The sequence below is a fragment of the Perca fluviatilis genome, chromosome 13 (genome assembly GCF_010015445.1).
Source record: "Perca fluviatilis chromosome 13, GENO_Pfluv_1.0, whole genome shotgun sequence".
Classification (NCBI taxonomy): domain Eukaryota; kingdom Metazoa; phylum Chordata; class Actinopteri; order Perciformes; family Percidae; genus Perca; species Perca fluviatilis.
Window position 1 is genome coordinate 32,452,515 of NC_053124.1, and position 16,681 is coordinate 32,469,195.

The 16,681-nt window shown below is 43.8% G+C and overlaps 1 protein-coding gene across 2 annotated transcripts in view; it reads left to right on the forward strand.

Annotated features, from left to right (window-relative positions):
- The first annotated feature begins 1,682 nt into the window (after positions 1 to 1,682).
- LOC120571114 (major histocompatibility complex class I-related gene protein-like) overlaps positions 1,683 to 16,681 on the forward strand; it is an 81,481-nt gene continuing 66,482 nt past the window's right edge. Inside the window, exons 1-4 of one of the 2 annotated variants that reach the window (XM_039819802.1) lie at positions 1,683 to 1,876; positions 9,259 to 9,531; positions 12,772 to 13,059; positions 13,976 to 14,257. In XM_039819802.1, the coding sequence (XP_039675736.1) occupies positions 1,822 to 1,876; positions 9,259 to 9,531; positions 12,772 to 13,059; positions 13,976 to 14,257 (898 nt within the window). In that variant the 5' untranslated portion in view covers positions 1,683 to 1,821. The remainder of the gene's footprint in view (positions 1,877 to 9,258; positions 9,532 to 12,771; positions 13,060 to 13,975; positions 14,258 to 16,681) is intronic. The other variant, XM_039819804.1, reaches the window with a different exon arrangement.

Sequence of the window (16,681 nt, forward strand, 5' to 3'; positions counted from 1 at the left end):
TAATGTCCTCTCTGGCTGAAGATGATCCTAACCCCTCTTGCTCCTCTCTCTCCCGTTAAATTGGAACAGCCAGCAGTGGAGAGACTGGAAGAGCCCATGTACATGGCTGTTTGTTAAGGAATGGAAGCTTGGGGTGCGTCGCTATGGTCTAATTGAACGGAGGAATTATGGTATTCTTCGGTAGCCTGAGTAACTTTAACCGTTGTTCATGTGAAATCTCAAAGACAGACTGATGCTTTGTTTATAGACTATTTGTGGCTGGCTGTTTGACCTATCTATTCCTGTCGATAAAGTATAAAAGGGTAAATCCTGTAGTGCATACACTGTTGTGTTGTGTAGTCATTGCTCTTGCCCCATCAGTGCATATCCCACAACACCGGCCCCAGTCAAGGCAATTAGCCTGGTAAAAGTTATTCAAGGCCTTGAAAAGTTCATCGGCTGTTGTGCGGGCGGGTAGAGGAACGCAAAACAAAAACATCATCCTGCACACTGAGCTCTTTGATAAACCGAACGTACACCATCAATTGAGCACAGTGTGCGACGTCAGTGGACTCCTCCAGCTGAATGGCGTGAAAAGGGCTTTCACGAACACCGTCCAGGACCTGCTCTTTGACATCACAAGCCACGTCTGATATTCGTCGCTGGATGTGTATTGTCAGATATAGGTATCGCGTCAAGTTTAGCAACAGCTGCTTCTCCCAGCATCACTGAACACATATCTCTCGCTGCAGGGATCAGCAATGTTTCACCGATGTTATGGGGTTTGCCTGCCTTCGCTATACGTAGCGCGACACGATAAGATAGGTTTGACTACAAGCTTGGAAAAAGAGGGGAGGGGTATTCAGTTGGTTTCAGTCTGCATCCTCGCTACAAGATACCACTAAATCCTACACACTGCTCCTTTAAGTTTGAGAAAATGTTCAAGAGAAACAGCAGGCAGGACATCAACACAAATTATATTTAAAGTCCATCAACACGACTAAATCAACATATCATTTAAACCTGAGAATAAAACTATACAACAGTACGATACTATTTGAATACATGAATTGTATTATATGGATTCAATGCTGCACAAAGTGGCACGTTGCAATGCAAATGTTCTCCCAGTGATTTCTTTTCTCTTTGTTTACCTCAAAGGAAGCAGTGAGAGACTTCTTCTTTAATGACCGCGTGCACAGAAAGACAGAAATAATGTTAAAGATTCTCAATCTCTGCAAACGTCACTGTAAATGTGACAGTATTTCTGTCAAATCCAAAGTCTAACAGTCTAATTATATTTAATATATATATATATATATATATATATATATATAATTAGACCCTTAGACTTTGGATGTACATATCTTGGAAGTATGCCTTGTGTGTTAATCTGTTGGCAATGAATAAAGAGTTGTAATACAAAACTCAACAGATTTTGGGATTGGATGTTTTGATTCAGTGTCATCGGAGGCAAAGGAAGTACAAATTTAAGGTACTTCATGCTGTACTTGTACATCTCTGTGGTAAATATTGTACTTTTTACTGCATTATATTCATCTCACAGCATGCTTTACAAATTCAGATTTTTTATTTTTTTTTTTGCTTTAAAAGCACACTAAAAGCTTTAAAATATGATGTTTTGTTTTCTATCACTATGCTTCACAAATGTAAAAAAGAAAAAATGTCAAGAAGGTATCTCACACTCAGAGTCGGACAGTCGACAGAAGAAGAAGAAAGCAGCAGACAGTCGGTCTGCGGGCTGACACAAAGCCCAAAAACACGGTCCAACCGGCGGATAAAACAGTTTTCAAAGCGAGAGAAGAGTCTGGTTCCGTGACAATGTATTTCTTCGCAGTGTTTGTCCTTTTGGGGACAGGACTGGCGGTAAACGGCGGTAAGTTGAGTTTTTCCAACACGCTCGTGTGAGTCAGGGTTAGCCAAAAGTGAAAGTAAAAAAGACCAAGTTGTCACGTCTTTAAAATTCGTATTTCTGTTCGTTATTTTAGTTTAATTTGTTGATAAAATGGACGTTGAGTTGTTTTCATGTTTGTTAAACGTTAATTTAGACTCAATCCATGGCCTCAGTACATCAAAACAAACCAGGAGAAATGGATTTATTACCGCGAGGTTGTCAGTTTTTAATAACAGTAGTAGCCTAACGTTAGGCCTATAACATGGCGTCAGTATGAAACTAGTTATTATTATTATTATTATTATAATAATAATAATAATAATCTTTATTTCTAGAACACTTTTCAAACTCCATATTACTAAGTGCTGCACAAAACTACAAAACAAGCCAGTTATAATATATATTATATTATTTACAACAAATAGAAAGTATTTGGTTCATAAAAACCTGCAGAGATCTCTGCAGTTACAGTTAACGTAAAGCTATATTGGTTATGTTTACTGTCGTCAATCGGTGTGGACAAGATTTTGTGTGTGTGTGCAGGGCTGGACTGGCCATCTGGCATACCGGGCATTTTCCCGGTGGGCCGACGGACTTTTGGGCCGAATCGCCGATATAAATAGGCCTTTTTTATTTTTTGGCCGGTCCGGCCCATAAAGAACTCACAGTGGCCCATTGGTTAATTTTCTTTATTGGCACTGGCCTGACCCAATCAAATCCAGGAACCCCCTTCTCCACTCCGGGCCGCAAATTTACGAATCCCACTATGGCCACGCCTCCCGGCCCTGAGACACGAGCTGTAATATTATGCTGGAAGTTTAGCATTCACGTTATAATGGACAAACGACCACCAAGTGCAAGGGAGGTGCAGAGAAATTAGAGGAGAAAAAGATTAAGAATCTACAGGCGGATTCCTCAAAAATTTCGGACATGTTTGGGTCTGTAGTAGCTGCTTCATCATCAGCATTAGTCCTAATTAGGGAGGGAGGCTGTGTGTGTGTGTGTGTGTGTGTGTGTGTGTGTGTGTGTGTGTGTGTGTGTGTGTGTGTGTGTGTGTGTGTGTGTGTGTGTGTGTGTGTGTGTGTGTGTGTTCGTGCGCGCGAGTGTGTCATGTCATAACGACAACAAGCAGTTTGGCTGTAACATTAAAGTTAGTGGCTATCAGGTAACAACTTAAGCTTACATTGAAAATGCTAGCGGTTAGCCTGTTGGCTAGCTGAAAAGTCTGTGGATCTATAAAATCAGTGATGATACAAGCATCAGTGTTCCTTGAATAGCTTAATTAGCTTCTCTTGTATTGGTGCTCTTTTCCAGGGCATATACTACTCTCAGCTTTATTGTAGCTTTTAGGAAGGGTTATAGTTATGGTTATTGTATTTAGCAGACATTTGTGTCCAAAGCGACAAAATATGAATCTTACAATAGTTAAAATTAACAGTAAACTGTTTTTAAAGTTGCTAAGCCAATATTAAGGAAAATAGTAATAATAAAAATAATGACAATACAATATCAAATAAAGAATAAAAAATTATAAAAATACCATAAATATACAAATCATAACTCTAAGAATGAATGAATTATTTAAGTGTAAGATCAACAGATAAGTCTTGAGTCCCCTCTTGAAGGATCCAAAATGAACGCTGAACACTAGGCAACTCATTTAATGGAACGCACGCATATTTTAAGAGGACTGTCTGCAGGGAATGTGTCTGACCAATCACGGTGGGTGTGGGCCGCCTGGCCCAAAAATGCCACGGCCGATTTTTTGTCCCAGTCCAGCCCTGTGTGTGTGTGTGTGTGTGTGTGTGTGTGTGTGTGTGTGTGTGTGTGTGTGTGTGTGTGTGTGTGTGTGTGTGTGTGTGTGTGTGTGTGTGTGTGTGTGTGTGTGTGTGAGTGAGTGAGAGCGAGTGAGAGCATGAACTCGAACTGTTCAAAGTTTGGCCAAGTGTGCTCAACACCCGAATGTTAATTGGCGTGCCTTTATTTGAAGAAGTATAAAAACATGTGGTTAAACCAAGAATGCAACAAAAAGGAATAGGCTCATGAACACAGTTGGATTGTAAAAAGTTAGATTTCTTTTCTGAGTATTGGTTTGTGTGTGTGTCAGTGCCTGTTTCTGTGTGTGTGTGTGTCTGTGTTTATGCATGTGTGTCTATGTCTGTGTCTCTATATGTATGTGTGTGTGTGTGTGTGTGTGTGTGTGTAAGTTGTACGGAACTGACACTTCGCTGCAACACAAACTAATATATTTATTCACCTCTATTCACACAATGAGGCATATTTTCTGTTGTGATTGAACTGTATTTGTTGAGTTACTATATAGGCCAACTTTGATCTTGACATATAGGCTAAGCATTCTGTAGCAAATAACAATAAACCCACTATTAATTACATTATCTTAATGCAGGGTCACTACTTCAGCATGGAAATAATGCTCCTAAAATACAAACGTGGGCAATCGCTATTATATCGAATCAACAGCCACATGCAATTTAGCTCGCAGGTGAAGAACACAAATAACGAAAATCACCAGTTAACTTAAATTTGCAAGACCTATAGACTAATACAAGACCTATAGACTAATAGAAGATCTATAGACTAATACAGGACCTATAGACTAATACAGGACCTATTGACTAATACAAGACCTATAGACTAATACAGGACCTATTGACTAATACAAGACCTATAGACTGATACAAGACCTATAGACTGATACAAGACCTATAGACTAATACAAGACCTATAGACTAATACAGGACCTATAGACTAATACAGGACCTATTGACTAATACAAGACCTATAGACTAATACAGGACCTATAGACTAATACAAGACCTTTAGACTAATACAAGACCTATAGACTAATACAAGACCTGTAGACTATTACAAGACCTATAGACTGATACAAGACCTATAGACTAATACAGGACCTATAGACTGATACAAGACCTATAGACTAATACAGGACCTATAGACTGATACAGGACCTATAGACTGATACAGGACCTATAGACTAATACAAGACCTGTAGACTATTACAAGACCTATAGACTGATACAAGACCTATAGACTAATACAGGACCTATAGACTGATACAAGACCTATAGACTGATACAAGACCTATAGACTAATACAGGACCTATTGACTAATACAAGACCTATAGACTGATACAGGACCTATAGACTGATACAGGACCTATAGACTGATACAAGACCTATAGACTAATACAGGACCTATAGACTAATACAAGACCTATAGACTGATACAGGACCTATAGACTGATACAGGACCTATAGACTGATACAAGACCTATAGACTGATACAAGACCTATAGACTAATACAGGACCTATTGACTAATACAAGACCTATAGACTGATACAGGACCTATAGACTGATACAGGACCTGTAGACTGATACAGTACCTATAGACTAATACAAGACCTATAGACTGATACAGGACCTATAGACTAATACAAGACCTATTGACTAATACAAGACCTATAGACTAATACAAGACCTATAGACTGATACAAGACCTATAGACTAATACAAGACCTATAGACTGATACAAGACCTATAGACTGATACAAGACCTATAGACTAATAGAAGATCTATAGACTAATACAAGACCAGGCTTAAATGAACTGATAACATAAGTTATACGGCTAACAGTTCTCAAGGACGTACACACACACAATCTCAACTGGCTTATCATCCAGACAGCGTCTCTTTGTCCTTTCTCCCTTTTTCTGCCTTGTGTCTGCGCTATTCTCCGACATGCACTCAAAAAAATGCTGCCCCTATTTCTTATACCGTGGAGCAGAAATGTTGCCGTGGGGGGCGCCACTGTCAAATCAACATAGAGAAAACACTGCAACGTACTTTTAACACATCTTTGACATTTCAGTACGGTGATTTCTTGATACTTATTGACAGATGTTTACACACACTTAACTTTGATGTATCAGTGCGGAGCTTCACCAAAGTTTTCTAACCAGGCCAAACAGGAAGTGGGACAGGAAGAGATACACATCTGTGCAGCAACTCACGCTTTACTTGTGCTTAATGCAGGTAGCCACGACATACATACACACACACACACACACACACACACTGACACACACACACACACTTCTTAGCTGTCCATCGTGTTCGATGATGACGCTTGCTCCAGGGGTGGGGGTGGGGAGGTGTGTTCAGCGACATTGTGTTCGCTGGTGCCACTTCTCGTGGGCGTAGAGTCCGATCCTTGAGCCGCACACTCGTCCGCAGATGGAGCAGGGGAAACCAGATGCCAGGGGGGTACCAGCCGCCCGCTGGTGTCTCTGGATCGCCTCGGTTCGGCGTTCTAGGCTGATTTGGTGTATCTGATTGAGACTACTTTAGCACAGGTAACCTGCCAGGCTGATCTATCAAGTGCCAGAGATTCAAGCTGCGTGAGGGATGTTCGCCGCTTTAGGAGGTCCCGGGTGTGGTCCAGTAGCGGCCGCTTTTGCCCTCCAGCGGACGTTCGGCCCGCTCATTAGTTGACTGTAGAGGACTTGACGGGGCGAGGCGGTGTTCAGGCATGCGTATGGTGTGCCCTATCCAGCGCAGATGTTTTTGGCCACCTCTGCTTCCATACAAATTGAGTCAGTCTTGCTGAGAATGTCTGTATGGGGGATGCGATCCTCCCAAGACAAGCTGAGGATCTTCTGTAGGCAGCGGATATGGAAGGCCTCTAGGGTGGTAATGTGCTGGCGGTATAGGGTCCAAGACTCTGCCCCATAAAGCAGAGTGGAGAACATACCGCGTTGTAAACAGCCACCTTGGTGCTGATCTTCAGGTTACGGTTTTCAAAACCCCGCTGCGTAGGCGACCGAAATGATGATGAGGCTTTATTTATCCGGGTGTGTACTTCTGTGTCAAGGGGCAACAAGAGGACAAAGTGGAGCCGAGGTAAGTGAAGTGGTCCACTGTTTTAAGTGGAACACCATTTATGTGAAAACTGGGGGTGTGGGGACGGGGTAGTGAGATGGCACATGACCTCGGTTTTTGAGTGTTTACCTGTAGGCCAAAGGATTGGTACAGACTAGATATTGTGTTAAGAGCGTGGCATAGAGTCTCGGGCTGTGAGCTAAGACGGCACAGTCATCAGCATACTGAAGCTCAAAGATTTGACGGGTCTTTGTCTTTGTGTGGGCCTGGAGCCGGCGGATGTTGAAAAGACTTCCGTCAAGTCCGGTATTCCCGTGAACGCCGTAGTCATATCCCATGACACGGTGGAAGAGGCAGGTGATGCGAGAGGAGGATGTTAAAGAGCACCGGGCCAAGACACAGCCTTGCTTCACCCCTAACGTTTACCGAAAAACTCTGACTGGAGTTCCCGCTGAGCACTCTGGCTTGCATCCCGTCGGCGGAACTGCTGTAGAATGTGGAGAAACTTAGGTGGTACCCCAAGTTTGGAGAGGAGTTTCCAAAGCAGTTCACGGTTGATGGAGTCGAAGGCTTTGCTGAGGTCGATGAAGGCTACGTAGAGGTCTTTGTGATGTTCTCGGCTCTTCTCCTGCAACTGCCTCAAGACAAAAACCATGTCTGTCGTGGATCTGGTCTTCCGGAAGCCACACTGTGTTTCTGGAAGCACAGCTTCCGAAGATGTTCAACCAGTCTGCTAAGCATGATCTTGGCCAGGACTTTCCCTGCGGAGAAAAGAGATAGGGGGGGGGAGATATCCCACGGCTGTTGCCACAGACTGCTCTGTCTCCTTTTTTTGTTTTAAATGACCACGATGTTTGCGTCCTTCCAGTCCTGTGGGAGGGTCCCAACTTCCCAGAAGTTTTGGATCAGGAGGTGCAGGCGAACGTAAAGGTGTATCCTCCATGTTTGAAAACCTCTGCAGGGATTCCATCGGGTCCAGCGCTTTTGTTTGTTCTTCATCCCAGCAATGGCTTCCGGAGTTCTGAGTAAAGTGGAGGAGTGTCCAAGCATGTGATTGGTGGCAGGTCTGGGAGATGATCCAGAATATGTGGGTCGACAGGGTTGGTGTGGTTGAAGAGACTCTCAAAATGATTGGCCCAACGGGCAAGAATCTCATGGCGGGCCTTAAAGAGCATGGACCCGTCAGGTGATCGGACTGGGGCGATGGCCCGCTTCCTGGGGCCATACAATGCTTTTATGGCATCGTAAAAGCCTTGAGTGTTATTGCAGTCTGCCAAGTTCTGGATTTCTCGCGCCTTTTGCACCCACCAGGTGTCCTCCATAGTCCGGAGGGTTCGCTGGATTACAGTTCTTGCAGCAGTAAAGGTGGTTTTAAGGGTGGGAGATCCAGGGCAGGACAGGAGAGCTTTGTGGGCCTCATGCTTGGCTTTTAGGAGTAACTGTATCTCAGCTGAGTTGCCATCAAACCAGTCCTGGTGACGTTTCTTTGATTGGCCAAGCGCCTCTGAGGCTGCACTGTGAATAGCCAGGTGCAAAGCTGGCCAGTCAGTTGTTTCCTCTGGGAGCTTTTTGAGGTTTTCAGAAAGGAGCCGTCGCAGGGTGTCTTTGGTGGTGAGGCTATTCAGCGCTATACAGTTGAGTTTTTTGTTCGGAGCGGTCCTCAAGCGGCTACACACACACACACACACACACACACACACACACACATATATTTTGGCTAGAGTTACACTTTAATATGTGTAGCCACAACACAAAGCATCTTTTTAGGATTCAAGTCTTTTCTTTTTTACCACAGTTGGTGTGTGTGTGTGTGTGTGTGTGTGTGTGTGTGTGTGTGTGTGTGTGTGTGTGTGTGTGTGTGTGTGTGTGTGTGTGTGACTATATGGAAGTGCTGTGACTAAAGCAGATCGGGTGTGAGTCTGACAGAGAACTGAAGCTGCTGTTGCGCTGATTGACAGTATTGATTAATTGTTTAAGTCCTGGGCTGGATATCGCCAGAAGATTTCCCGAATCGATTTACATGGTCCCAAGTCCATTACATTTTTGATTCAACATCAGTTAGGTTAGGGACATTTCAGTTGCAATACCAATTCAATTTAATTAAGCTGCAGACCGCTGTTGGAATCCTCTACAGTGAAATAAAGTCACCGTCTAATGTCTGTTTCAGAGCATCAGAGGGCAGGGCAGACATTTCAGTGGCACCGAAATCCACGTTGCTCGTTGGTCCGGTAGATACCGGTCGTCTAAGCTCCGGTGCCGTATTAGCACTGGGTTTCGGTACCCAACCCTAAGTGCAATGGGGTGCAATGTCCATTTGGACATTTGTGTTTCAGAGGGTTTTGACCCTGCTGTGCCTAAATATTTGTCTCACTAAATCTACCGGTGCTTATCTTCCTCGTCTAATACATATCTGTCTGTCTTTCTACCTGTGTGACTCTCAGAGATTCATTCCCTCACTTACATCTACACGGCCTTCTCCAAACCTGTCGACCTACCGGGCATCCACGAGTTCACAGCCATGGGTCTGCTCAACGGCAGGATGATCGACTACTTTGACAGCGACAACCAGAAGAAAGTTCCCAAACAGGCCTGGATGACAGAGCGACTGCCTGCAGATTACTGGGACAAAGGCACCCAGTCCCGCCAGAGCAAGCAGCAGTGGTTCAAAGTCAACATCGACATCCTGAAGGATCGAATGAGACAGAATGACACGGGTAAGATTCATCTGGGAAACACTTTATAACTGACAGTGATATCAACGGCTATAATAAATCTACAGCAACAATAAAGCTGTTCTGTTATTTGGCCAGAAAATGGTATTACTGTTAGTCTGCTTAAAATCACATGGTTTTAATTGTAATTTTTGATTCTTTGCATTTTAAAGGTGCCCTGCCACATATTTCATGACTTTGTGGTAATGTCTGAAGTTCTACCATGGACTCTGTAACATTTTTTTGTGGAACAAATGCCTTGGTGACCTTGTTTCAAGCCATTATAGCGTGGTATAGAAAGCCTGCAGGAAGACTCAGCTCAATTTGTGCCAGTCCTCATTAATATTCAATGAGCTAAGCTGTTTGAATCTGATTGGCTAACAGCTAGCCAATGAGAGCCTGGCTGTCAGCATCCTTTACCCAGCCCAACTGGGCGAGCTCATGAATAGTAATGAGCTCCGGCAGTATGATGTCAGACTGACCAGCTTTTGTAATTGGCCTGTTTCTCCAATTATTTCTGTTCAGTGGCTAGAGCTAACAGAGGAGGTAGCAGTTCATTTTCCCATTCACCACATAACACATATGGACCTGACATACTGTATTTCCAAAAATGGAAGCAAAAACAGTTTTGTGTGGCAGGGCACCTTTAATGATTTGTTGACTAAGAAACAATATTGCTTTCACGAGAATCTGAAAGGGGTTATTATCGGGGAAACAGACTTGACTGTCTACTACAGTAACAGTGGGGTGGAGTGCTCAGTTGGTAATTGAGACGCAGTCATGTTTTCAAATCTCCAGTTCGCTTTTTACACTGACATAGACTACATCTACATTGCTGGGGTGAAATGCCAGATCAGGGGGAATGAGAGGGTGAAACGCCAGAGCAGTGGGAATGAGAGGGGGAAACGTAGCAAAAAGATATTTGTTTTTAAACCAAAACGTAGCAATGTAAATGTAGCCTTAATGTTGAGACCTATAGAATCTGACATATAGTTTTTTTTAAATTCTTAATTTTGCGGGGTTGCACAGACCTGCAGACAAGATGGCTGCGTAGCGCGGTTGCTCTTGCCCTCTTCCCCCAACTTTTACTTATTATCCATCCACCTCACATTGTTAACTTAACAACTCTTTGCCCTGAGTCTCCGTAAGCCCCGTGTATGCGACGGCTGAAGCTTTGAGAAGCAAACGCTTGTGTCATTTAGGCTAGCTGTATCATCCATGCTAGCTACCGCGATGAATGAAAAAAGTTAAGTCTCTGGGATGGGATGGAATTCCCCCAGAGTTTTATCTCACCTTTTGGGAAGAGCTGGGACAATACTTTTTAGCCATGGTTCATAAAGCTGTTGAAGTTGGGGTCTGTTTTGCCCAAACCCCATAAGGACACCGCTAAATGTGCGAACTATAGACCATTATCTATCATCAATGCAGAAATAAAAATCTTACACTAATTGAAAGTGACTAGACGGGCTTTGTGAAATCGCGACTCACTTCTGACAATGTACGGCTTCTGCTTCATGTAATTCATGCTGCCAAGGATATTCCCTCTCCATGTGCAGTATTGAGCCTTGATGCAGAAAAAGCCTTTAACAGGCTAGAATGGGAATATTTGTGGATGGTTCTACAACGCTTTATATTGGGCTCAACTTGCATTAATTTAACTAAATTACTATACAATAACCCATCTGCAATGATAAACATGAACAGCATCATATCAAACAAGTTTAATTTATTACGCTTGTGCTGACAGGGATGCCCGTTAAGCCCTTTCCTTTTTATTTTGTCATTAGAGCCCCTTGCACTGAAAATTCGTCAACACCCGATTATTTCCCCCATAACTTTTAACAACGCCACACACTCCATATCGCTTAATGAGTTTCCTCTTATCAACATGGGTTGATGCGGAGAAGGAATCTAAGAGTACATGTAAATGGCACCTGAATAGTCCACTCTTCAACAACTATTCCTTACTCACTGGGGGGGTCCCATTCTCATCCCTGGACTGGAGCTCTAGGGGTATCTATGTTTTAGCTGATGTATGTAACGAGAACGGGCTTCATGACTTTAATGATCTGAGACTGTCTTACCAATTGCCTGGAACAACAACTTTATTTTTGTACTTTCAACTACGATCATCTATGAAAGCTTATGGAGTACCATGGAGTTCTCCTCTTACTACCCACCCTTTGCACTCCATTCTGTACAATAGAGGCCGAAAACGAGGTTTGGTCTCCCGAATATATTCACTTATCCAGGATGCCTCCATATCTTACATGTATGGTCTAGCGATCTGGTACACTACATCGGAGGTGATTCACTGGACTGGGAAAAGATTTGGTCCTCGATTGTCTTTGCTTCTAAAAACCCAGACCATCAACGGATCCATTTTAATTATATCCACAGGACTTACCTCACTCCTAGGAGAAACTTTGTCATGAAACGTTTAACATCTCCAATCTGCACCCTGTGCTCAGATGGTCTTGTTGGATCATACATGCATATGTATTGGGAATGCAAGGATGTTAGGCTTTTTTAGGGTGAGGTCTGTACGACTTTATCTAATGTACTGGATGTCATTGTGCCATGTTCTCCCGCCGTGCTACTCTTCAATGATAGCTCCCCACTAAAGCTAACATGTTGGAAAAGACTTATGCTCTTAACAGGCATCACTGCTGCCAGGAAGATGCTGGATTTACACTGGAAACCTCCACATACAATCACTAAGTCCCAATGGATTAACACATACATTGACATAGTTAATATGGAGCTATCAGTGGCAAGAATGCACAGTGCTGGAGCTGACACTATTGTAGCGTGGCAAACAGATAAGATTAAGGAATTGCTGTAATCACCACCTGTAAGTGCATTTTGTTTTGTTTTTTTGTTTGTTAAAACATGGTCTCTCATGTCCTGTAAGTGTTTTACAGAGATCCAGGGTTGGGGGTGGGGGGATCGCCTCTAGATCTTCTTTTTTTAAAACAATAAAAAGTTGTTCACAAAAAGAAAATTCTTAATTTTGTGACTCTGAACATGATTCTGGTATCACAGAAACTACATTAATGGTGCCATTAGTCTGGGACTGGCCCAGACACTTGCCACCGGGCCAATCAACTTTTCAGTCTGGTGTTAAGTTCTTTAATGTTTAACCAGGAAACCTAGAAACCCACCTCAACGTCTGTTATTATTTATGTGTTTTCTTGTTGTTAGGCATTAGTTTCACTGTCCTGCTCTTCACTCTGCTTTCAGACCTCCATATTCTCCAGTGGAGGCACGGCTGCGAAGGCGAAATGAAGGACGGAGAGATTACGTTTATACGCGGCATTGACATGTACGGCTACGACGGAAACGACTTCCTGTCATTTGACAACGTCAACAGCGTCTGGGTCGCCTTTACTGACGCGGCAGTCCAGACCAAGAGAAAGTGGGATGAAGTCCAGGTCCTACAAGAATACACCAGAGGCTACCTGGAGAACGAGTGCATCGATTGGTTGGGGAAGTTCATCAATTATGGACAAAAACAGCTAGAAGAAACCAGTATGTATTCATTTAATCTAGAGATAATAGAAGTAGCTTTAGTATTGGAAGGACTGCAGGTTATCAAAATATGAAACATGAAACTAACTGGTCTTGAAATTATTTGTATTTACACAAAACGTTTGTTGTTTAGACAACTGACAAAACTAATTACTTGCGTATTTTTAAGGGGTGGAAAGCCTGTGAGCTTTTCTTTAATTGTAACATTACAGTTTTAGGCTACATTTACACTTCTACGTTTTGGGTTTTTGATTCTTTGTTTGGACTGACGGCGATATAGAACTGTTACTGAGAGTAACACATGACCACAAGGCGCCAAAGGCGGCAGAAAAGGACTCTGTCTGACATTACTCTGCGGTTGAAAATCAGGGATGTATAAGTTGAAAATACAGAAAATACCATGGAGAAAGAACAACAACGGTAAAAAGTAAGAGCACAGAACTCCTCCGAGAAGCATTATCTGCTCTTCAATCAATGTCTATTTAGGACATAGTCTTTTTAGCTTTCTTGATTCTATTTTGACGGTCTGACTCAGCTTTACACTTACTTATTGCTTTAACTACCGTAATAGCATCTGAATTAGCACACGGAAAAACGTCTACCCATTTAGTGAACATGTCAATAATTATATATTGTATATAATTATAACTTTTCTAATACAGTGTTTCCAAAAGTCTCAGTTTTAGGGGCTCGGATACTCCGGAGTAGTGGGGACGCACGTAACAGTACATTCACTAACAATCATGACTTTCAAATCCAGACAGAAAAAAGGCGCAAAGTTACAAAAAGTAGGCTGTGTCTCAGCAATGTTTGATGTTGCTAGTTTTAGTATAACAATTAATTTTTGTGTTATATTTGTGTTTTAATTAGAAAACCCTTCAGATATGATCTCACTTTGCCTTTTTTTTGTTTCCAGTTCCAACGGTGCACCTGTTTGCAAAGAACACCACAGTTGAAGGAAATCTCCTTTTGACGTGCCTGGCCACAGGTTTCTTACCAAAAGATATCATCCTGAACATGAAAATCAATGGCAGTATTCTAACTGAAGCGGACGGAGTTGTGTCCTCTGGCGTCCGACCCAATGGTGACGAGACCTTCCAGAGACGAGATAGCGTGGAGATTTTACAGAGTGACTTGTCTAACTTCACCTGTGAAGTGATCCATCAGGCATCCAAGTTACATGTTGAGGAGGAGTGGGGTAAGAAACTGTATTTATTTTTGTCATTTGTCACATTTTGTTTTTGCGGTGTTTACGTGTTTATTGCAGGAAGTTACCAGTAACGTGTCTCAAATGATTGAGAGTACCGTAGCGGCAAAGATTCCTCACCACAGAATCATTGATTGGAATCGTGATCGGGATCCTTGTCAAAGTCATGGTCGGGGCAGTGCTGTTTGTCTTGTATAAAAAAGGAATAATTGGTAGGTGGAATAGAACTATTGTCCTCTTTAAACAACACCATACCAATTAAGTAGAGCTGTCAATCTTCCTCTATAATACCATTTGCATATCATGTTATTTTTAATAACATAATATTTAATTCTCAAATGCCCTCAACACTCTGCTTTTCAAATGCAGCCTGTTAAATACTATGTACTACACTACTCAGGCTTATGCATCATCAATGCCACTATAAGCATGTGGTTGTTGTTACACGTTCTGTCCACTAGAGGGACTTCTAACATCAGCCTGGCCTTGAAGGGGACCTACGTCACGGCACATAGTATTTCTGGCGCACCACTCTGTTTTATTTTTCCACCATATTTTTATAATAATAGCCAACACACATACATGTTTTACTGGAAGATTTCCTTTTGTGTATTGATAAGCTGAAAGCATATCTCCTTTTTTCTCCTTTGCATTATTTATAAAGCCTCCGAAGACCCATAAGGCAGCAATCTGAGACTCAATGTTTAGCCGCCGAGAGGCTGAGTACGGGAACAACTTGCCAGACGCACTTAATGATCCCGGATTCCAGATTTATTTGCACAAACAAGGTTCTGCTTCCAATACATCCCCTAGTTGTGTTACTGGCATATGAAGTTGGGTCCAAAAGTCATAAACAGCATTTAGGAAAGTTTAAAACAAGCGTGAAAAACAGCGGTCAGCAAAAACTGAGACTTCCCCCTTTCTCGCCCTCTCTTGGTCACAAAACCAGAAAAGGCGAACAGATATTACTTCACTTCCTCCTCCCCCACCAGGCAGGGTCCATTCCATCTTCGTCCGCTTATCCGGTGTCGGGTCGCGGGGGGAGCAGCTCCAGCAGGGGACCTCAAACTTCCCTTTCCCGAGCCACATTAACCAGCTCCGACTGGGGGATCCCGAGGCGTTCCCAGGCCAGGTTGGAGATATAATCCCTCCACCTAGTCCTGGGTCTTCCCCGAGGCCTCCTCCCAGCTGGACGTGCCTGGAACACCTCCCTAGGGAGGCGCCCAGGGGGCATCCTTACCAGATGCCCGAACCACCTCAACTGGCTCCTTTCGACGCAAAGGAGCAGCAGCTCTACTCCGAGCTCTTCACGGACTGAGCTTCTCACCGTATCTCTAAGGGAGACGCCAGCCACCCTCCTGAGGAAACCCATTTCGGCCGCTTGTACCCTGGATCTCGTTCTTTCGGTCATGACCCAGCCTTCATGACCATAGGTGAGGGTAGGAACGAGACGACCGGTAGATCGAGAGCTTTGCCTTCTGGCTCAGCTCTCTTTCGTCACACACGGTGCGATAAATTGAATGTAATACCGCACCCACTGCGCCCGCATCCCAATCTCCCCGCCCCCATTGTCCCTCACTTCCCGAACAAAAACCCCCAAGGTACTTGAACTCCTTCACTTGGGGTAAGGACTCATTCCCTACCTGGAGTAGGCACTCAATCGGTTTCCTGCTGAGAACCATGGCCTCAGATTTAGATGTGCTGATCCTCATACCAACCGCTTCACACTCGGCTGCGAACCGATCCAGTGAGTGCTGAAGGTCGCAGGCCGATGATGCCATCAGGACCACATCGTCTGCAAAGAGCAGCGATGAGATCCCCAACCCACTGAACTGCAACCCCTCCCCACCCCGACTACGCCTTGATATCCTGTCCATAAATATTACAAACAGGATTGGTGACAAAACGCAGCCCTGGCGGAGGCCAACCCTCACCTGAAACGAGTCCGACTTACTGCCGAGAACCTGGACACAGCTCTCGCTTTGGTCGTACAGAGATTGGATGGCCCTGAGAAGAGACCCCCTCACCCCATACTCCCGCAGCACCTCCCACAGTATCTCCCGGGGGACCCGGTCATACCCTTCTCCAGATCCACAAAACACATGTAGACCGGTTAAGCATACTCCCAGGCTCCCTCCAGGATCCTTGCGAGTGAAGAGCTGGTCCGTTGTTCCATGACCAGGACGGAATCCGCATTGTTCCTCTTCAACCTGAGGTTCGACTATCGACCGAACCCTCCTTTCCAGCACCTTGGAGTAGACTTTACCAGGGAGGCTGAGAAGTGTGATACCCCTGTAATTGGCACACACCCTCAGGTCCCCCTTTTTAAAAAGGGGAACCACCACCCCGGTCTCATTTGGCACTGTCCCAGACTTCCACGCAATGTTGAAGAGGCATGTCAACCAGGACAGCACC